The sequence below is a fragment of the Magnolia sinica genome, chromosome 8, assembly GCF_029962835.1.
Source record: "Magnolia sinica isolate HGM2019 chromosome 8, MsV1, whole genome shotgun sequence".
NCBI classification, from domain to species: Eukaryota; Viridiplantae; Streptophyta; class Magnoliopsida; order Magnoliales; family Magnoliaceae; genus Magnolia; species Magnolia sinica.
This window is the reverse complement of record NC_080580.1, coordinates 34755468-34778895: the sequence shown is the minus strand read 5'-3', so window position 1 is coordinate 34778895 and position 23428 is coordinate 34755468. Positions and strand designations below refer to the sequence as shown.

The window sequence follows — 23428 nt, the reverse complement described above, 5'->3', positions numbered from 1 at the left end:
GGATCCTTTTATGAACGTCTCTTATGTGGAGCTCTTCAAAGCAACAGATGAGTTCTCTCCTGCCAATTTGATCGGAACTAGAAGTTTTGGCACCGTATATAAAGGGATTCTAGATCATGTTGGGATTATGGTAGCAATGAAAGTCTTCAATCTTCAACGACAAGGAGCTCTGGGGAGCTTCATGGCAGAATGTGATGCCTTGAGAAACATTAGGCATCGGAATCTTGTTAAGATCTTAACTTGTTGCTCGAGCATTGATTTTAAGGGCAATGATTTTAAAGCTCTAGTTTACGAGTACATGCCCAATGGAAGTCTAGAGAAGTGGTTGCCCAAAGATGGCCATGACCAGCCGAGAAGGAGCTTGAAGTTTACTCAAAAGGTTAAACATAGCTATAGATGTGGCTTCTGCACTGGATTATCTACATAATCATTGCCAAACTTCAATCATTCATCGAGATTTAAGGCCGACCAACATTCTTCTTGATGATGACATGATTGCTAACGTGGGTGATTTTGGGCTAGCCAGGTTCTTATCTGAGGTTGCCCAAACTAGCTCAGCTGGGATGAAGGGATCTATTGGGTACAGCGCTCCAGGTAATAATTTCATATATTTCCTATCATTATCAACATCATTATCATCATTGTTGTTATTTTTGTTATTCTTATCGTAATCACCATCATCATTATTAGTAGGCTCAAGGCCCAAAAATCAAACTGGTTTGTGATTAAGGTGGAGCATACCAAGGGAAACCATTGGGTAGAGGGATGCACGCCCTTGGTTTCTTACATGACCCATTGTATGTTTATCTGAGATACACTCCAACCATTAGATGCAGCATCCCGAGTTAGGTGCTTACCAAACAGAGCTGGTGTTTTACTAAAAGATAGGTGCCACCCTTGCAGGGCAAAATGATCTCAGCCTTTCATGGCCACTGAGCTGGGTGGATCTTTGATTGTGGGGCCAACCATGATTTATATGTTTTATATCCACACCGTCCATCTGTATTACCAGATTATTTTATGAAAATTAGCCTGATAATAAAGCAGATCCACATCTCAGGTGGAGCACGCTACAGAAACAATGTTGATTGATGCCCACAATTAGAAACTTTTTGGGGCCACACAAGTTTTAGATCAAGCTGAGATTTATGTTTTCCCTTCATCTAGGTTAGTGAGACCTTAATAACAGGTTGGATGCAAATAAACATTGCGATGGGCCTTAGAAAGTTTTAAATGGTGAGTGTTCAATCACTACTATTTCTTGTGGTGTGGTCTATCTCGGCTTTGGATCTGCTTCGTTTTTAGTTCATGCTCTTAAAATGAGCTGGAAAAACGAATGGACAATATGGGGTATAAAACATGTACATCACAGTTGCCTCCCCCTTGATGGACAAGAGAATATGTGAAGATGGTAATGAGAGAGAGAGAGAGAGAGAGAGAGAGAGAGAGAGAGAGAGAGAGAGAGAGATTCTACAAAAAGGGAATGCGGAGCATTATAATCTCAAATATATAGCGGCGGAAAATTATTTTCACGCTATATGATGTTTATAGCGGCAGAAGTAAATTTCTACCACTAAAGGTTGTATTGCAACTAAAAGAAAGAAGCATGAGGAGGCTAGAAAAGGGCAGGATGGGTACCCTTGAACCTGGAAAGAGTCTTTGGGAGGGCTGAGACTGATATGGATGTGATTATGCCCAGATCCAAAAGCAACGGACATTACAGGGGCTTTGGTCTCATTGGGATGAGCACTGAGGAAGAGCTTTCAAGAGCTGTAGCTATGCTACATGGTCAAAGCTTCGAGGGGGAGAAACTCCTTGTGCAACGTGCGAGGTTTGGGCCTGAAAGGAACCTAAAGCGATTGATACCGACACCCTGCCCACAGAAAGGAGCAGCCGACTCCACCATCGGTCCCTCTACATCCACAGCTTACCGGGATGCGTTGATTAGCTCCTCCCTCGTCAATCGAAAGCCCGGGCAAACAACTCCCTCATCCGAACCGGGTGTGGCTAGGAAGATCTGTCTTCCCGATGAAGGATTAAATCCCCCCCATTCTATCCGTATCAGATCCGATGAGGTTCTCAAAGCTAAGGAGACGTTGAAGGAATCTGTGGTGATCGTAGCTCGTGAAGACACCACCATCTCTCAAATTTACGACCGGATCGATGAATGCACAAACATTCGTGCCGGTTCTTTTACTCTACGTCCCATTGGCTACAATGAGGTTTGGGTCAAAGCCGACCCGGGAGTTAATTTGGAGGCTCTGATCGTTGCGGGAGCAATCCACAGGGAAGGACCCGTTACGGGTGTTATATCCTGGAATGAGTTTTCTGCTTTCGGTGACGAGGACATATGGGCCCTTATCTGGGGTGTTCCACTCGAATTATGGAACAAAGATTTCTTCTGTGCTGTTGCTTCGTGCCTGGGTTCCTTCGTCGAGTTGGATTTGAAAACAAAGCGAGGGGTGGAGATGGGTGTCATAAGAGTACGTGTCAACAGAAGAAAGGGAACGCCCCTTCCATCATCCATCGCTGTCCCGGTGGAAGATAAAACGAACGATATCCCAGTCCAAAGGGAAGGACCCAATTCCCCCCTGCCTCGCTGGGGTGATTTGTGGCGGAGCAGAATGCATCCGCAACTGCTGGTTCCAAGCTATGGCCATGGTGGGGAAGAAGACGTTATCTGCCTCCCATGCACCCGTGGAGCACCGAAAGATTTCAGCGCGGTAGGTGGTCGCCTTAATTGCTCTGCCTCGTCGATGCCAGACCGCTCGCCACGTGCCTCGTCAATGCCAGAGTGCTCGCCATGTGCCGAAAATCCATCCGCATCCCGATCTCGAGACACCCACCTCCTCAGTTCGCCCATCTCGAGAATCCCACGTGGCGATAAGTCGGCGACGGCCCGACCTCGATTTGCTCGCCTCAACCATCCCGAGGTGAGAACTACACGTGGCGCACCCGATGTTGCTTTTCGATCTCCCGATTCTACTCCGAACAAGGAGATCTCAACACGTCCTATTTGCTTTGAGCTGGCGACCTCACGTGTCGAGATCCCCGCGATTAACTCTCTACCATCCCCATGCCTCGGTTCCAAGCCTTCCTTTTCAGCCGGCTCTGATTCTAGTTCGGTGGGTGTGTTGAGGGTGGAACCTTGTTCGGATCACGAGTCTACTACTTCGGGTCTCGTTCCGATGGTCCCGGACGACCCCGTTCCTACCCATCTTGATCTCAACCGAACACCTGGCACTGGTCGCATCTACCCTACTTCCTCGGCTCCCTATCTCTCTTATCCATTGATTAGGACAAAATATTTGGGAGAAGACAAACAAATTCTTATCCAAGCTCTTTAAGAAAAACCAGAACTCTTTTCCAAGATCCATCAGGCGCAGAGGTGATCATTGCGGAGCCCCTCCATATCAGAAGCGGGAATTCTGCAGTAAAGCTAATAGAGAAAGATCAGAGAGCTTCCTTAGTCAAGACGATTCGTAGGAAGAAATGGATTCGCGATGCTATGGGACACATTGGGAGACTTCTTGGTCTGTCGTTCGGTGATTGCCTGGAGGATTTCCTCGCCCTATTCCAGTGTGTCGAAACTAGAGGCAGACCTCTGGACCCTAACAGAACTCCTCAAAAACGTACTCCAAGGGTAGGCAGAAATAGGGAGATGAAGCGGATAGTCATCACCTCAACAAGCAAATCTAATCTCAGGTTTGAAGAAGGAATAAAGGGATTGTGGGGAAGTGTAGTTCTCTCATGAAGATAGTCTCATGGAATGTGCGAGTTGTGGGGTCGAAACAAAAAAAGAAGACTTATCAAGAGTTCTTGTAGCAAATGCAATCCCTAGATCATTTGCCTTCAGGAGACCAAAGTGAAAGCGTTTGATGAACGGTTGATGAGAACGCTTTGGAAGGCGACGGACGCTGAATGGGTGGCTAAAGATGTGTCGGGCAGTTCAAGGGGTATTCTTCTCGCATAGGTAAATGCCTTTTTGGACTCTCTTAAAGAGTCACACATGTAAACAAATGTGCTGCAATGCATGCTGAGAAACAATGCTACGGCTGCGATCTCTCTCATCTGCTCAGTTTATGGCCGTACAAACAACGCTTTAAGGGACGACTTCTGGGAAGAACTGATTCTTGTCCGACAAGGTTTCGATGGTCTAGTGTGCTTCGCAGGAGATTTCAACTCCATCAGGTTCGCGGGATTGAAATCGTCTGGGCATAAGATGAAGCCTCACATGGTCGCCTTTTTCGACTGGATTGACAGTAACGGTTTGGTTGATCTTCCTTTAATCGGCTCTCAATTCACCTGGACGAACGGGAGGTTCTCCCCCGATTATGTCAAGGCTGGACCGTTTTATCCTATCTCCTGATTGGCTGGACTTTCTGCCTTTCTCCTCTCAGTCTGTCCTTCCCAGGACTACTTCAGATCATTGGCCCCTTCTTTTATCTGCTGAGGAGGTAGACTGAGGTCCTAAGCCTTTCCGATTTGACATTTCTTGGCTTCATGTTGCGGGATTTAAGTCCATGGTGGCTGAGTGGTGGAAGGAACTGCAGACTCATGGATTTGCAGGCCATAGACTGTGCTCCAAACTTAAGATGTTGAAAGAAAAACTCAGGTAGTGGAACAAGGAGGAATGAAGAAAATCTGAAGTGGAGATGGATTCGATCCTATTGGAGATACAACAGATTGACATCCATGCCGAAAGCAGTCCAATGACGAAAGAATCCCTAGCGAAGAGAATCCAGCTCATCCAATCCCTCTCAGCCAAAGTCTTGGAAGGCGAAATTTCGTGGAAGCAAAAAGCTCGATCAAAATGGATCAAGGAAGGAGACAAGAATACGAAGAACTTCCACAGTATTGCTAGTATGCATGCAAGGGTCAATCGCATCAACAACATAGTGATAAACGACAATTGAATTGAGGACAGAGAGACGATCACTCGCGAAGCTATCTCCTACTTTCAAGGGCTCCTCCACAATGAGGGATGGTCCAGACCTCGGCTGGATAACCTCTCGTTCCAGAGTATTAGTGAAGAAGGTGCTGGCTTTTTGGAATTGCCGTTCTCCTTGGAAGAAGTCAAAAAGGCTGTGTTTGCCTTATGAGGAGACAAAGCCCCCAGCCCTGATGGTTATCCTATTTAGTTCTTCCAAGTCTTCTGGGATCTCGTTCAAGAAGAGGTGATGGCCTTTCTCAATGAATTTACGTAAGAGGGAGACTCTCCAAACACATGTAACGCTTCAAAAATCAGATAAGGACCCGAGTACCACCTCACGCAGAAATCACCCAGGACCAAAGCCTTTAGAAATTAGGTTAATATTATTAAGTGCTAAACTAGAGAACTTATGAAATTAGCACTAATCACTTTAAATATGATCAAGACCCAAACCGTGCATAATCATTGACGCTACATTACCCTGAAATTTAAAATCCATCCCTAAACCCGATTGCTCTCGGAGCACACCGAAACTCCGTATTGGACTGGACCGCACATCGAAAGTCCGATAACCGCAAAACTAAGTAGCTATGACCGGACATCGGACTTGACAAGCCCCTCGAAATTAAGTCTTAATTATGTTTAGAAATGCACAACTTGAGCCGGAGCAAAGTGTGTGGAAACGTGGATATCTTTAGAAATAAAATTCGAATTTAAGTAAACCGAGTCGTGTCGCTTGCAGGCCAAATATAAGGATTTAGGCGGTCGAATCGACCCAAATATACCATCGGATCGGGAAATTTTCCATACATGGCAATGTACTTATGGCCCTGATCGAGTGCGAACTGAAACTGGACCGCCACGATCGATCTGTAAATCCGATCGGACCGAAAACTCAGCTTGACCTAGATCCAATGTCAGAGAGCTTAAGTCCGACCGCACGCAGAAAAGGGGGCTCCTGAAGTACTCCGTTGGATCGGAACTACCGATCTTTGGACATAACCTAAGTATACCATAACCCTGGGGCCATTCCCATCAGTTCTGGGCCTATATAAGGGCCTTAAACCCTCTCTCTCCACCACCCCAGGTGCCTATATAAAGGAGAGGAAAAGTAAAGGAAAGAGAGAGAGAGAGAGAGAGAGAGAGAGAGAGAAAGAGAGAGTTGGAGATTCATCCTGGGATTTGATTCCGTTGCTCCACGCACTTAGCCACCCTATCTGTATCACAAATCCGGCGTTTCCGACAACGTACTTGGGTAAGAAAACCTAACCCTAATCTATTTTAAGGTTTCAGATAGTGTAAGTTATGAAATAGCTAACCTAATTCATGCTATAGGTTGCTAATCCGCTGTTGACAAAGACTAAGTGTCTAAAACGAATCCGTTACGTGTTTACCGGTGTACGGTACAGACTCTCAATGTTTAGGTTATGATTTTCAAGGCTTTCAATGTCGGCTAATGATTTATTATTGACATGGGTGCCATTTCACATGCCAAATGCGTTGTCTGTTTCGTTTTACATGTACATACGAACTATGTCGAAGTAGGGCATTTCATGTATTTGTTGAAATGTTTGTATGAGTATGGATTCTGAATATGGATTTGCCATGATTAACTATTGTAGATATATATACTAGTTGTATGTGTAACAACTCCTTGGCGAAAGGATTTGCCCCAATACATGTTATGGCCAACATACGTCGTGTATGTTAAAAAGTGTAGTCTAAGTGTTTGTAAAAATGTCCGAATGAACTAGTAGTTAGTAAATTGTACTTTATATGATTGTTGAGATATGATTCTCAACTACCTTAATTATGTGTATGATTTCCTCCATGTATTTATACTATAGTGTCTGTTTAGGTATGGAATGTATATGTGTGAATTCATGTTTAAGTTGTATTTCCTAATATGCTCAAATGATTGTATGAATTGAATTATTGATTCATTGCTGCCTTGATTTTCTTATATGATTATCTGTTGAAATTGAATGCGCTTGGGACTATGATATAGTCCAAGCAATCAGTAACAGGCCCTGATTTGGTGGCTGAGGTTGTTTTCGCCCCACAGGACGTGTTCGATGAGTCTGAGCCGTACTTCGGTTGTCGACAGTGGTTAGGCCACACGGAGTGCTCGTGCACTTCATGTCGATCAATTCGATGTGCGCTCGTACCAGTCGAGCTCGTCAAGTAACCCGATTGACCCGATGTATGTTCACCATGTATGGACGCTACTGTTTGAATCTAAGGTACCAAACTCACCAGTGGAAACCCCTTAACCTTGGTACCTCGATCCGCTAAGACTCATGAGCCGGGCATGGTGGTATGGGACACCGTGGTCGAGCTGTCGGCCTACGCTGGGGTGACGAGCCTCCCCGTAGTGTCTAGTGAGCAACACAGCCTCGTGAGCCGAATACGGTGGTATGGGACACTGTATTCGAGCTGTCGGCCTACACTGATAAGGTGACGAGCCCTTTGTAGTGACCTCAAGCATACTCTAAGACCGCGTAGAGGCGACGAGCCTTTACGTAGCAACAAGAGTACATACTAGGCCTGCACTAATAAGGTGACGAGCCCTTTGCAGTGCCTAGAACCGTAACATCGTATGAGATTTACTAGGACTGATGACCCTAGAATGGATCATCTTTTGGGAATTGATATAAGGGAGGTACTTTAGTTTCCCAATCCTGCTGTATGAAAAAGGTCTAATAAGAAACTCGGTAATCATGTTCATGCACTGCATTACGTGTGCGTTTGATGTTGAGTAGAGAGCACAAGGAAGTGACTGACATGCATGACCGTTAGAGTCACTGAGGGAGAGTAGGCGAGGGCATGCATCATTATTTCATATCATTCTTGCATTAATCAGAGTATTTAGGGATGTTTGATTGTGCTGCTTTATCATTACTGCTTGATTGAATTGATAACATGTTAACCTTTGCTTTATAACTTAACTGAGTTGATTACTCACTCCCACGTTACGGGACGGTGTTTTAAACACCAACCAGACCCTGTTTTAGTTTCAAGTGATGGCGCAGCCTACGAGACAGAGCTAGACTTTGAGGATGATGAGGAGGCATTCTTATGCATGTAGTATTCAGGTGGGTTTACGTAGACCGTTTTGAATCGACGGGACTTCAGGGCTGATACTTTGTAGTGGGCCACCACATTTTGACATTTTGTATTTTGAAATAATACTTGTAACTATTCGACCTGGTAACATGATCATACTTGGGAGACTCACAATCACTTACATACTTTATATACTTATCACAGTCTTCCACTTGCGTAATGTAACTGTCTCCGAAGTATGATATGTTGTTTCGGTAAAATCCTATTCATGTTAAATGCACTAATACGGACAATATTTAATCATCATTATTCATGATGTATGAGTGATGCGTTGGAACTCGGGAGTTGGGCCGATGCTCGACCCCCGATTTTCATGGCGTTACAAGTTGGTATCAGAGCATGATTTGGATTAAACCAGACCTGGGTTATGGTCACATGATGTGCGCTGATGCATTTAGACCTAGGTGGGTGCAAGAAAAATGTAGAGACAAGCTTGGGTTTCTCAGTTTCGCGACTTGGTGAAATTTACCGAAAATGATCGCTGAGATCGGGTCTGTACACATCCGTGATCACTTGAGACGACCCCAGATCACCCCTAGACCGTCAATCGATGGGTTTAGACCACGATTTACCCCATCCCAGCCTTCAACAATCGATAAATGTGAATGTACATCAGAAAGTACTCGAAATGATCCGAAATGACTCAAGAGGGAGTCAGGGGCCAAAGGGGACACCTCCAGGGGGACCCAGGATGGGACTCACACATTTTTAGGGTCCAGGGGGCAGGAGGACCTCGCCTCACCGGCGAGCTATCACCAGTTTGTCCAGTAGTCGGCGAGGGCCTCACCGATTCCATTAAGCCTCGCCGCTGGCGGGCCGGCTCGGGCCGATGCCTCTAGGGCGTTGTGTGGCCCATCGATGCATGTTGGGCTGGTTTTAAATACTCCATTTGCTTCCCTCTTTCATTTTCCACCCTTCCAAGCTTTTCTTTTCTTCAAAAATTCTTGTTTCTCTCTCAAATCTCCCCTCAATCTACCCATTTCTCCATTTTCCTTCAATACACACACCCCTCCATCATTTTCCATCGAAACCCTCTCCTATCTCTCTCTTTTCCTTCGATTTGAGTGCACAAATCTCTCATTTGTGTCTCATATACCTTCAAGGTGTGAATTTGTGTGGTTGAGTTAGTGGGCATGTTGAATCTACGAGTTGCACCCTATGTTGTGTATAGGGAATGCCACCTAAGGTCGCACGAGTACGGCACGTCTCACTATTGGCGAGTCGATTAATGGGGCACCCCCTAAGCGATAGCCGTCACGGACCTCGATTCGGGCCCGTCTCACGAGACTATTCCGAATTCTCAGCCGCCATTGGCCCCACTAATGGGCCTACACTTGTTGTACCACCGGTTCAGAGCGAACCGTGCATCCTCTTTAACGCCATTTGGACCTCAGTCAGTTCCCCCTACTAATAGGTTGGAGCAGATGATGTTGTTGATACAGCAGCAGTAGGTACATCAGCAGCAGCAGCAGCAGTTTTTTACCACCATGGCAGGAATTTTTACCCAGGGCATGGGCATGGCTCCACCTACATCACCTGTGCCCCCTGCTGGGAATGTGGGTGCTAGCAGCCTTTTTGAGCGATTTCAACGCTTGCGTCCCCTACCTTTGCGGGTACTCACAGACCCAAGGAGGCCGAGTATTGGCTTGACTGCATCTCTAAGATGCTAAAGCCGCTGCACTGCACAGAGCCTGAGCAGGTGGAGTTGGTCACCTTCATGTTCGAGAAGGAGGCCAGCTTATGGTGGGATAGTGTCCTTCGTACTGTTGCGGTCAGACACATATGGACGTGGGCAGCCTTTGAGACCCGCTTTCATGAGAAATATTATCCCATCACCTATCGCCATGAAAAAGGAGAGTGAGTTTCTTCGCCTTCGACAGGGAGGGATGACAGTGGCAGAGTATGAGAACAGATTTACGGAGTTAGGCAGGTACGTCCCGTTGATTCTGGCGGATGAGCCAATGTGAGTGAGGTGATTTTCTGAGGGCCTGCGACCCGAGATCCACTCGAAGATGTGATGCGCTAGTGTACCCAGTTATGCTGAGCTAGTGAGCATGTTTATGCGGGCTGAGCAGGATAGGGACAAGCAGTCCCATCTGTGAGCACCTATGGCTCCCGGCCACGACTTGATCTTCCGAGTAGACCATTCCTCGGTAAGAGGCCGTGCACAGACTCACTGCCGAGACTGATGGCTTTACCTGCCCCAGTGAGGCGACCTGATGTGTGGTGTGCCTACTGCAAGAGGCCTGGCCACACAGAGGTGAACTGCTTCACCAGGATGAGAGATAGCGGCTTCTCACCACCTCAGAGGATCAACCGCCAGCTTCCCCAGGTTATATCAGCACCACCTCTATGCTCGGCACCAGCTCATCCATCATTCCGGCCACCCGTACCTCGATCTAGGCCGCCTCAGCGACCTATGGCTCCTTAACCTAACCGAGCTTAGCAGGCGTGCATCCATGCACTTACAGCGGAAGTGCCTGATTCTACAGCTACAGTACCTTTAGCCTTTAAGCTCACCGCCCACATTGAAGGTACCCCTATATTTCTGTTGGTGGATAAAGGATCCACTATATTCGTGATGTCATGTTCTGTAGTCCAACGCTTAGGGTTGAAGACGACTCCGATGGTTGGGGTGCGAGTTATCGCAGCACCAGAGACTTTTACAGATGCCACCAAGATGTGTGAGGGTTGCTTAATAGATCTAGGGAGCAGGATGATATGCATTGACCTGATTGTCACCACGATATACCATTTCGACGTTATCCTTGATATGGATTAGCTAACTGAAGTGAGGGCCGAGATTGACTGCGAGGACCGACTAGTGACAGCTCACGGGCCTAAGGGCACGCCCTTTACGTTTCCCATGCAGATCAGTTGCCCTTTTCGAGTTCTTTGTTATGCTTCCTTACTAAAGAACGTTGACGGCCTGACACTTGAAAACACACTAGTGGTCCGAGAGTTTGAGGACGTGTTCAGTAAGATACCTGGACTACCTCCTCGGCATGAGATCGACTTCACTATCGACCATGTGCCTGGTGTGACACCTATTTCACTACCGACGTATCGCATGCCTCCGTGTGAGATGGAGGAACTAAGGAAATAGATCAACGATCTGTTAGATGCTGGCTTCATACGGCCGAGTGTATCTCCTTGCGAAGCACCCGTGTTGTTTGTGAAGAAGAAGGATGAATCGCTGCGATTGTGCATTAATTATCGCAGGTTGAACCAGGTGACGGTGAAGAACAAATATCCTTTGCCCAGGATAAACGATCTATTCGATCAGTTGAAGGGGGCGCAGTACTTCACGAAGATCGATTTACAGTCAGGGTATCACCAGTTGCGCGTTAGGAATGAAGACGTGCAGAAGACGGCCTTTAGGACCAATTTTGGGCACTATGAGTTTCTCATGATGTCGTTCAGCCTTACGAAAGCCCCGGCCGTGCTCATGGACTTGATGAACAGGGTATTTTCGTCATTTCTTTACCGATTAGTCATCGTGTTTATTGATGACATCCTGATATACTCCAAGAGTCAGGAAGATCACGAGGAGCACCTGCGGGCAGTCTTCGATACTCTCAGGAAAAATCAGTTGTTTGCATAGTACAAGAAGTGCGACTTCTGGAAAGAAGAAGTTAAGCTCCTGGGACATGTGGTGTCCAAGGAAGGGATAGCTGTGGACCTTGCTAAGGTAGCCACGGGGAATGGCCGATCTCGACAAACATTCTTGAGGTGAGGAGCTTTCTTGGTCTAGTAGGGTACTACCATCAATTTATTTAAGACTTCTCCAAGATCGCCAAACCGTTATCCAGTTAACATGGAAGGATCTGAAGTTCGCCTGGAATAAGAAGGCGGAAGCAGATTTTCAGGAGCTGACGGATAAGCTATCGTCCACCCCTGTGCTAGTATTGCCAGAGCAAAGGGTTAGGTATACTATATACACTGACGCATCTCGCGTTGGTCTGGGTTGTGTCCTTTTACAGAAGGATAGGATGATTGCTTACGCCTCGAGGCAGCTGAGGAAACACGAGGAGAACTACCCTACACACGACCTAGAGTTGGCAGCTGTCATCTTTGTATTGAAGCTCTGGAGACATTACCTTTATGGAGAAGAGTTCGAGCTCTTTTGTGACCACAAGTGCTTCAGATACATATAGATACATATTCACGCAGAGGGATTTGAATATGAGGCAGCGACGATGGATGGAGACCCTGAAAGACTTCAATTTTGAAGTCTCTTAACATCCCGGTAAGGCTAACCTTGTGGCAGATGCGTTGAGCCGCAAGAAGACGATAACATTTGTGGCTCAGCTGATGATAACAGAGTAGGATATGGTAGAGTTTGTGTGAGACTTTGAGCAAAAAATTATGGCTGAGGAACCGTTCGAGAGCATCGCACATATTCGGGTTCAACCACTCATTGATGACAAGATTATTGCAGCTCAGACAGACAACGAGCTATTAGCGAAGATGAGAGAGCAGCTTAGTGACGATGTAGACTCTGAGTGAAGAGTTGGTATGGATGGGGGTTTATGTTACCGTGGCTGCCTATGCGTCTCAAATCTTCCTGACTTGAGAAAGGAAGTCTTCGAGGTTGCTCACGATTCGAGGATGGCAATGCATCCTGGTAGTACGAAGATGCACCGCGACATGAAGATGTCATACTAGTGGGACAACATGAAGACCCATATAGTAGAGTATGTATCACGTTGTCTCACGTGCTAGCAAGTCAAGGTCGAACATCGCTGACCTCCTGAACTGCTTCAGCCCATGCCCATAGCGGAATGAAAATGGGATTTCATCTCGGGATTACCGAAGACGAGGAAGGGACATGACTCCATATGGGTGATCATGGACCGGTTGACGAAATCGGCTCATTTCCTCCCTATCAGAGTTTCGAACTCTATAGACGAGTTGGTCAGGTTGTACATTAAGGAGATTGTGCATCTGTATGGAGTTTCCTTGGAGATCATGTCGGACCGAGACACACGATTCACATCTATCTTCTGGACTCGTATCCATGAAGCAATGGGTGTGAAGTTGAAGTTCAGTACCGCGTTCCACCCACAGACTGACGGGCAGACGGAACGGGTAAACCAGGTGTTGGAGGATATGCTACGTGCCTGTGTGTTGGATTTCAAGGACAGTTGGGATGACTGTCTTCCTTATGCAAAGTTCGCCTATAACAACAGCTTCCAGGCGAGTATTGGCATGACTCCTTACGAAGCACTGTATGGGCATCCGTATAGGGCACCGCATTGCTGGGCAGAGGTTGACGAGAAGAGCTTGATTGGCCCAGAGTTAGTTCAGGCGACTTCAGAGAAAGTCGACATTATCAGGCGCCGACTTTTGGTAGCACAGAGCAGACAGAAGAGTTACGCTGATACGAGACGACGACCGTTAGAGTTCGAGGTTGGGGACCATGTATTTTTGAAAGTTTCTCCCATGAAGGGAGTCCTTCGGTTTGCAAAGAAGGGGAAACTTACACCGAGATTCATTGGGCCATTCCAGATACTAGACCAAGTGGGTGTGGTGGCCTACCACCTTGCTTTGCCCACACCACTCGTAGGCGTACACAACGTATTTCATGTATCCATGCTGAAGAAATACGTTCCTGATCCTTCCCACGTTATCAGATGGGAGCAGGTGCAGTTGAGTGAGGACGCTACTTATGTACTGCGACTGACGCGTGCTTTAGACAGGAAGGAGCAAGTGTTGCATAGTAAGGTGATTCCACTTGTGAAGGTTCTGTGGACACACCACAATGAAGAAGAGGCTACTTGGGAGACAGAAGTCGAGGTTCGAAAGAACTACCCTCAGATTCTCGAGGAGTACGAAAAGGTACTAATTTTGAGGATGAAATTTTTCTTTAAGGGGGGTAGATTGTAACGTCTCGAAAAAATCCGTATAAGGACCCGAGTACCACCTCAGGCGGGAATCACCTAGGACCAAAACCTTTAGAAATTAGGTTAATATTAGCAAGTGCTAAACTAGAGTACTTATGAAATTAGCACTAATCACTTTAAATATGATCTGCAAGACCCAAACCGTGCAGTATCATTGACGCTACATTACCCTGAAATCTAAAATACATCCCTAAACCCGATTGCTCTCGGAAGCACACCGAAACTCCGTATCGGACCTGGACCGCACGTCGAAAATTCAATACCCGCAAAACTATACAGCTATGACCGCATTACGGGACTTGACAACTCCGTCAGAAATTAAGTCTTAATTGTGTCTAGAAATGTACAACTTGAGCCCGGAACAAAGTGTGTGAGAAACGTGAATGGCTTTAGAAGTAAAATTCGAATTTAAGTAAACTGAGTCGTGTCGTTTGCGGGCCAAATATAAGGATTCAGACCATCAAAATATGACCCAAATACATCCTCAGATCAGGAAAAATTTCACATACATGGCAATGTACTTGTGGCCCTGATCGAGTGACGGTGACCGTTGAACTGAAACTGGTCCGCCACGGTCGATCTGTAAACCCGATCGGAGCGAAAACTCAGCCTGACCTAGATCCAATGTCAGGGAGCTTAAGTCCGACCGCACGCAGAAAAGGGGGCTCCAGAAGTGCTCCGTTGGATCGGAACAGCCGATCTTTGGACATAACCTAAGTATACCATGGCCCTGGGGCCATTCCCATCAGTTCTGGGCCTATATAAGGGCCTTAAACCCTCTCTCTTATATTTCATACGAATTTTAAACCCTAAGAAAGAGAGGAGAGGAAAAGGAAAGGAAAGAGAGAGAGAGAGAGAGAGAGAGAGAGAGAGAGTTGGAGATTCATCCTGGGATTTGATCCCGTTGCTCCACGCACTTAGCCACCCTATCTGTATCACAAATCCGGCGTTTCCGACAACGTACTTGGGTAAGAAAACCTAACCCTAATCTGTTTTAGGGTTTCAAATAGTGTAAAGCATGAAATAGCTAACCTATCTCATACTGTAGGTTGCCGTTGTGCCGTAGACAAAGACTCGGTATACAAACTGAGTTCGATACTTGTTTATCGGCGTAAGGTGCGGACTATAAACGTTTAGGTTATGGTTTTCAAGGCTTTCAATGTCAGTTAATGATTTATTACTGACGTGGGTGCTATTTCACATGCCAAATGTGACGTTTGTTTCGCGTTTCAGATATATATGAACTATATTGAGTTTAGTGTATTCCATGTATTGTAGAAATGATCGTATACGTATGGAATTTGATAGTGTGTTTGCCATGATTAATTGTCGTGTGTTTATACTAGTCGTATGTGTAACAACTCCTTGGCAAAAGGATTTGCCCCAATACATGTTATGGCCAACATACGTCGTGTATGTTAAAAAGTGTAGTCTAAGTGTTTGTAAAAATGTCTGAATGAACTAGTAGTTAGTAAATTGTACTTTATATGATTATTGAGATATGATTCTCAACTACCTTAATTATGTGTATGATTTCCTCCATGTATTTTATACTATAGTGCCTGTTTAGGTATGGAATGTATATGTGTGAATTCATGTTTAAGTTGTATTCCCTAATATGCTCAAATGATTGTATGAATTGAATTATTGATTCATTGCTGCCTTGATTTTCTTATATGATTATCTGTTGAAATTGAATGCGCTTGGGACTATGATATAGTCCAGGCAATCGGTAACAGACCCTGATTTGGTGGCTGAGGTTGTTTTCACCCCACAGGACGTGTTCGATGAGTCCGAGCCGTACTTCGGTTGTCGACAGTGGTTAGGCCACACGGAGTGCTTGTGCACTTCATGTCGATCAATTCAATGTGCGCTCGTACTAGTCGAGCTCGTCAAGTAACCCAATTAACCCGATGTATGTTCATCATGTATGGACGCTACTGCTTGAATCTGAGGTACCAAACTCACCACTGAAGAACCCCTTTAACCTTGGTACCTCGATCCGCTAAGACTCATGAGCCGGGCATGGTGGTATGGGACATCGTGGTTGAGCTGTTGGCCTACGCCGGGGTGACGAGCCCACCTGTAGCGACCAGTGAGCAACACAGCCTCGTAACCCGAATACGGTAGTATGGGACACTGTATTCAAGCTATCGGCCTACATTGATAAGGTGACGAGCCCTTTGTAGTGACCTCGAGCATACTCTAAGGCCGCGTAGAGGCGACAAGCCTTTACGTAGCAACAAGAGTACAAACTAGGCCTGCACTGATAAGGTGACGAGCCCTTTGCAGTGACCTAGAACCGTAACATCGTATAAGATTTACTAGGACTGACGACCCTAGAATGGATCATCGTTGGGAATTAATATAAGGGAGGTACCTTAGCTTCCAAATCTTGTTGTATGAAAAAGGTCTAATAAGAACTCGGCAATCACGTTCATGCACCGCATTATGTGTGCATTTGGCGTAGCAGGTCAAGCACTAAGGAAGGGTTGGATGCCGCGATTGTGAGATGAAGTCGCTGAGGGAGAGTAGGCGAAGGCATGTATCATTATTTCATATCATTCTTGCATTAATCAGAGTATTTAGGGATGTTTGAATGTGCTGCTTTATCATTACTGCTTGACTGAATTGATAACATATTAACCTTTGCTTTATAGCTCCACTGAGTTGATCACTCACTCCCACGTTATGGGACGGTGTTTTAAACACCAACCAGACCCTATTGTAGTTTCAGATGATGGCGCAGCCTACGAGGCGAAGCCGGACTTTGAGGATGATAAGGAGGCATTCTCATATATGCAGTATTCAGGCGGGTTTACGTAGATCGTTCTGAATCGACAGGGCTTCAGGGCTGATACTTTGTAGTGGACCACCACATTTTGACATTTTGTATTTTGAAATAATACTTGTAACTATTCGACCTGGTAACATGATCATACTTGGGAGACTCACAATCACTTACATACTTTATATACTTATCACAGTCTTCCGCTTGCGTAATGTAACTGTCTCCGGAGTATGATATGTTGTTTTGGTATAATCTCATTCATGTTAAATGCACTAATACGGACAACATTTAATCATCATTATCCATGTTGCATAAGTGATGCGTTGGAAATCGGGAGTTGGGCTGATGTTCGACCCCCGATTTTCGGGCGTTACAACACATCGGGGTGACTTTTATTACATTGATTCCCAAGTTCCCGGGAGCCTCGGAATTTAGGGAGTTCAGGCCCATTAGTCTTATTGGAAGCATGTATAAGATCTTGGCTAAAGTCCTCGCCAACAGACTGCAGACAGTTATCGGCTCTATCATCGCCCCTAACCAGTGCGCTTTCATCCCAGGTAGACAAATTATCGACGGGGCTCTTATTGCTAATAAATGTCTTCACTCCTGCCACCTACTAAAGAAGAAATTTCTTTTCTGCAACCTTGACATAGAGAAAGCTTATGATCATGTGGATTGGAACTTCCTCCTATATCTGATGAAACATATGTGATTTGGTGACAAATGGAGGAGGTGGATAGGGGAATGTATCAATTCAGCTCATTTTTCTATCCTTTTAAACGGATCGCCCAAAGGATTCTTCAAAAGTTCTTATGGTCTTAGACAAGATGACCCCCTATCTCCCCTCCTTTTTCTCTTTATCGGCGAGGCCTTATCTGTGATGCTTCTCCAAGCCAATCAGGAAGGCATTATCAGGGGAATTCAAATGAAAGGCCTACAATACCCAATCTCTCACGTGCAGTTTGCGGACGACATCCTTATCTTCTCCGAAGCAAGCTCGGAATCTGTGGCTAATTTGAGAACAACTATAAAGTGTTTCGAAGCTGTTGCGGGTTTGAAGATAAATATGACCAAATCCAAAATTTATGGGATTAACTTAGATAGGCAGGAGGTTGCGGATTTAACAGACTTATCGGGGTGTTCCTAGGGATCTTTCCTGACCTCTTTTGTCGGTCTCCCTCTATGCCTGGGGTTGCCAAAAAAATATCAGTGGGACAAAGTCATTGATAGAATTAATCAACCTCTTATCAATGAATGTGTTTGTAGAATTTGGATGGTCTACTCCTTTTTGCCTTTACCATCCATTGGATGTCTTCCAATTTGCCAATTAGGGTCATACTTCAGTGTAATTTGGGTTATAAACCATCTAAAATGGATCTAGCAGGGTAAGGAAGATAGAAAGAAATACAATCTCATTCAATGGAGACAGGTCTGTAAGCAGATCAAAGATGGAGGAGCTGGAATAAAAGACTTAAAATTGATGAATCAGGCACTTCTAGGGAAATGGATCTGGAGACTAGGCACTGAAAACAATAGCCTGTGGAACAAACTCATCAGAGGAAAATATGGGAGCTCAGAAGGGGGATGGTGGATTAGAGAGTCCTCCCTATATAGGGCTTCTGCAATTTGAAAAGGTATTTGGCGCATGCAACGTGAGATGAACAAAAGGATTGGGTTCGAAGTTGGCAAGGTAGACTGCATCAGATTTTGGACCAATACCTGGTTAGGTAATACTCCTCTGAAAGACAAGTTTTCCCTCATTTTTCGGTTGGCGAATAACAAAAATAGCTACGTAGCGGATAACTATTCTATAGAAGCAGACAAAGTAGTTTGGAACATTCAATGCCGAAGGAATCTGGAGGACTAGGAAATTAAGGAATTCGTGGATCCAATGGACTACATTCAGCACGCTTCCCCCACTCAGGACCGTTAAGGACAATATTATCTGGAAAGTAGACAAATCGTCTGCCTTTTCGGTCAGATCTTTCTTCAAGGAGCTTTCGATCTCTAACATTGAAACCTTCGTACAGCATCCTCATTTCATTTGGAAGTACCCCATTCCCCCTAAGATTCGTATCTTAGGGTGGTTGGCTGGGAAGAATCGTATCCTCACCGTGGATAACCTGAGGAAAAAAGGAATGATCCTTCCTAACGTTTGCATTTGCTGCATGTCCGCTGAAGAAACTGTGAACCACTTACTGATCCACTGTTCCTTCGCCAACTCCATTTGGACAGCCATTCTATCTTGTTTCAAAATTAATTGGTGCTTCCCTAGAGACGTTGACACGCTTCTTGAGGCCTGGCATGGTGTTCGACTACGCAAACCTGTAACTAGGTTATGGTGTATGTCAATTTTGGCGACTTGGTGGGCTGTTTGGATCGAAAGGAACAACCGATGCTTTCGGAACGAGTCGAAGCCCCCCTCATTTAGTGTGCTCTTTTGCTAAGTGTTTCATTGCTGAATGGGCTTCCCATATGGATGGGCTTGATGTTGATCTTGGCTTCTGAGAGAGGCCTGAGAAGATGGAACCTTACAGCCATGTCACGTTGCTTTTCTGCAAAATAATTTTGTGGGACCCAATATTCAATCAGAAGAACAAATGCCAGAGAAGAACTGATAAAGGAACGAGTGATGAATAGTGCACCTTTGGGATTATGGCCCATCTACAACAGGACCCACTAATCGGATAGTCTGGATCAACAACACTTGCAGGTGATCCAGACCATTCATCATGTTCAATTACTTTACGTGTGCATTTTACCAAAATCAGACTGGTCTATATAAAATACGTGTGCAGTGCCGGACTCTACTATCACACGCTTAATCTTGAAGGAAGGTTAGTAAAATCAGGGTAGTTTTGTGAGAGGCATTGAGCGGCCCAGGTATTTCTATGCCACCACCAGGGCGAGGGCTAGACAAACTCATCTTCCATGAAGGGTCGTTTGGCACCATGGATTTGGAAGCTTTGAGAGGATTTCAAATCCCTTATATGTTTGGCATCATAAAGTAAATGGGGGTTTCAAATCCATGGTGAAATGTTGGATTACATTATAAAATCCTTCTAAGAGTTGTATGTGTAACATGTGTCACTAAGCAATTAATCTATTGGCTGCATGGCCTGCTGAAATGATATCCCGAAACAATCAGATTATCAATTCCATCACAATAATTACTTTAATATGATGTTTTGGACTCATTCATGGCTCATGCTCTGGATTGGTGTGATCCTTGGTGTAATATGGAAATGTCAGGTCCACCTTTTGAGTGGTGTAGATTCTGTCGCATGCAGTGGTGATTAAGAAATTCTTTGTACTTTCATATCATGGTGAGGATATTTTAAGAAGACGGGGGTAGATATGAGAGTGCAAATAGTCGATCCAACATATTTTAACAGCTAATATTTATTAGAGAATTCCATCAATCAAACTTCAATTTCCCATGCTAATTGACCAACCCCATCAAAGTTTGATTTGAACCATTTTACCACCAAAGCAGGGAAAGTATGGAATGATTAGGGCTAGCAATGGGCCAAGCCTGGGCTAGGAAAAATCAATATTTTGAATATGGGTGAGCCAACCCAACCGCTCACAGGCTTGCTCATTTTCGTCCATTGTCAGTTATTTTGACCTCTAGTTGGATTGAAACTTGGTGTGGTTATGAGTGACCTGTAGTCTAATTTTGGTGGTGCACTGGTGCTTAAGATGCATAGCAGGTTGTTGATCAACTGCTTGTGATGTTTTGGGTTTTTTTTTTTTTTTTTTTCTTCTTACCCTATGCTTTGTATTGGTGTATTCCTTGTTGTTTGAAGTGGATTGCCTGGTGCCCTTGGTGCTGTGGGCCCATCTTGATGTATGTTATATCTATACCATTCATCTATTTTGTAAGCTTATTTTAGGACATAAGCCCAAAAAGATGAAGTAGATTCAAAGCTCAAGTGGACCACACCATTGGAAACATTGGTGATTGAACGCCACCATTAAAAGTTCTTAACGGCACAAAAGCTTAATTGGAATAAAACTGATATTTGTGTTTTCCCTTTATCTAGGTCTGGGAGACCTTATCAACAGGTTGGATGGCAAATTAGTATCATGGTGGGTCCCAATAAGGTTTTAACTGTGGGTGTCTTTATCCCCACAATTTTTGTGGTGTGGTCCACGTGAGCTTTGGATCTGCTTCATTTTCGGGTTCATTCTCTAAAAGGAGATGGTAACATGGGTGGATGGTGTAGATATATAACACATACATCACGGTATGCCCCACCGCACCCATGTGAAATTCTCTTCACTCGTCGTATTGAATTGTCAAATTCACCTTCGATGTGGCGTGACGTGTGGTCCGAAGTATTCCGTCGATCAGGAAGTTCTTACTATTGCGAGGAGATTTTGGATGTTTGGCCAGATATCTGACGATGTAGATTTTCCTTTTTTCTTTTTTCCAAAAAACGTGAAGCTCACCGCATGTAATTTCGTCGGTGTAAATTAAAGAGTTTGGCACATTAAAAAAACAAACTTTTATTTTTGGTTTATCATTTAATTTTATAGAAACTAACAAAACAGCTCTTAAAAATATAAATGATAAAACATCACTTAGTTTTTAAGAGCTCATTTGACTTATACAGGTTGATATCTTTAGTTAATTTTTGGACAAGTTGGTCTTTAAACTTTTTAAGTAATTCTCATCTCGTCATCTTCTTTTCTCTTTACAATTTCTTTAGGATAGGCCCACATAATTAATTACTAATGTGGCTTCACATTATGAATAGTCCACATCAAAGTGGGCACATATAATGCACATCAAAGGTGGGCCCCACATAATGGATGATCTACATCAGGTGGGCCCCACATGATGGTTGGTCCACATCAAAGGTGGGACCCACGTGATGGATGGTGGACATTGAATGTGGGACCACTTGATGGAGGGTTGATATCAAAGGTGGGCTGACATGATAAACGACCCATATTGAAGGTTGAGCCCCACATGATGGATGGTCTACAGTAAAGGTGGGACCCACATGATAGATGGTGGACATTGAAGTTGGACCCCAAATGATGAATGGCCCACATCAAAATATGGCCTCGCATGATGGACTATTCACATCAAGCGGGCCCCACGAGATGGGCGGTAAATAACAAAGGTGGGACCTACATGAAGGATGACCCACTTCAAAATGCAGCCCTACATGATAGACTAAACACATTAAGTGGGCCCCACATGATGGATGGTCCATAATAAAGTTGGGACCCACATGATGGATGGTGGAGTTCAAAGGTGGACTCACATGATGAACGGGCCATATTGAAGGTATGGCTTTGCATGATGAACGGTCCACATCAAGGTGGGCCCACATAATGCATGGTTCAAATTGAAGGTGGGCCCCATATGCTGGATGGTCCACATCAAAGTGTGGCCCAACATGATGACCATCCACATCAAGTGGGCCCCACTTGATGGATGATGGACATTGAACGTGGGCCAACATGATGGACAATTGACATCAAAGGTGGGCCGACATGATGAATGACCTATATGGAAGGTGAGGCCCTAGACAACGAATGGTCCACATCAAGGTGGGCCCACATGATGGCCATAGTGGGTTTCATATGATGAATAGCCCACATCAATGTGTGACCCCTCATGATGGACAATCCACAACAAGTAGGCCCCACCTAATGGACAGTCCACATCCATGGTCTCGCATGATAGACGACCCATATCCAAAGTGGCCCAACATGATGGATGATCCACATGGATGGTGTGTCCCATACGATGGATGGTAGATATCAAAAGAAAGCCCCACATTATGGACAATCCACTTCCAAGGTAGGGTCCACACAAAGGACGAATCAAATATGAACTCTATGTGATGGGTGATGTATAGTGAACATTGAGGAGCCCCATATAAAGGACAATTAGCATTGATGGTGGGCCCCACATGATAAATGACTTTCATCAAGGTGGGCTCTACATAATGGATGGTCCACATCAAAGCTCAGCCCTTAATAATGAATGGTCTACATCCAAGACGGGCCTCACATGATGGACGACCCACTTTGAAGGTTTAGCTTACACGATGGATGGTCTACATTAAAGGTGGGCTCTATATGATGTATGATCCACATCCAATATCCTGCATAATGGATGGGCCGAATGTCTTTAAACATGAAGGTTGCAGCCATTCATTGTTTCGTCATTTAGGATATGGTTAGTGCATGGTGAGATCCACCAAAACAACCACCTGGATTGCTTCTATAATGAAGTGTTATCATAATCTTTCAAAATGACATCTACTACTACAAAAAGCTCTTATTTAAATGTTCTACTAAACATGTTTATTTCAAATAAGAGGCTTTTTTTCTTTTTCTTTTTCTTTTTTAAAGTTTTGAAAAAAAATAATACTAAACAAAGCTTATTTATCTAGAACAAAAACATCTTATCATATTAGCTCTTACTTCAAAAACTCTTATTAGATTAGAGTAAAGATGACAAAGAAGCATGCTGGACATTTATGTTCAATATTTGGGTGGCCCTATGAAAACACCAAGCCACACATATAGCATAAACAAATTAAAACAAAACAAAATAGCCCATAGCCTACTCATTTCAACCATCCTTCCTAGTGGACCAAAACAAAGCCTTCGCATCCCTAAAATTCTGGAAGCCGGGCTGCGTGA

The 23428-nt window shown here is 44.7% G+C and overlaps 1 protein-coding gene across 10 annotated transcripts in view; it reads left to right on the top strand.

The window, feature by feature from the left end:
- LOC131253235 (uncharacterized) overlaps window positions 1–23428 on the top strand; it is a 61001-nt gene that overhangs the window by 16242 nt on the left and 21331 nt on the right. For 2 of the 10 annotated variants that reach the window (XR_009175041.1, XM_058254156.1), the window contains one exon: window positions 48–786. The exons of 2 other annotated variants lie outside the window; for them this stretch is intronic. Coding sequence is in view for 4 of the 8 variants with exons in the window: in XM_058254156.1 (XP_058110139.1) it covers window positions 48–71 (24 nt within the window). In the remaining 4 variants the exon portion in view is untranslated. Of the gene's footprint in view, window positions 1–47; window positions 787–19348; window positions 19465–23428 lie in introns of those variants that run through there. 6 more of the 10 variants (XR_009175042.1, XR_009175038.1, XR_009175037.1 and 3 more) reach the window with 6 other exon arrangements.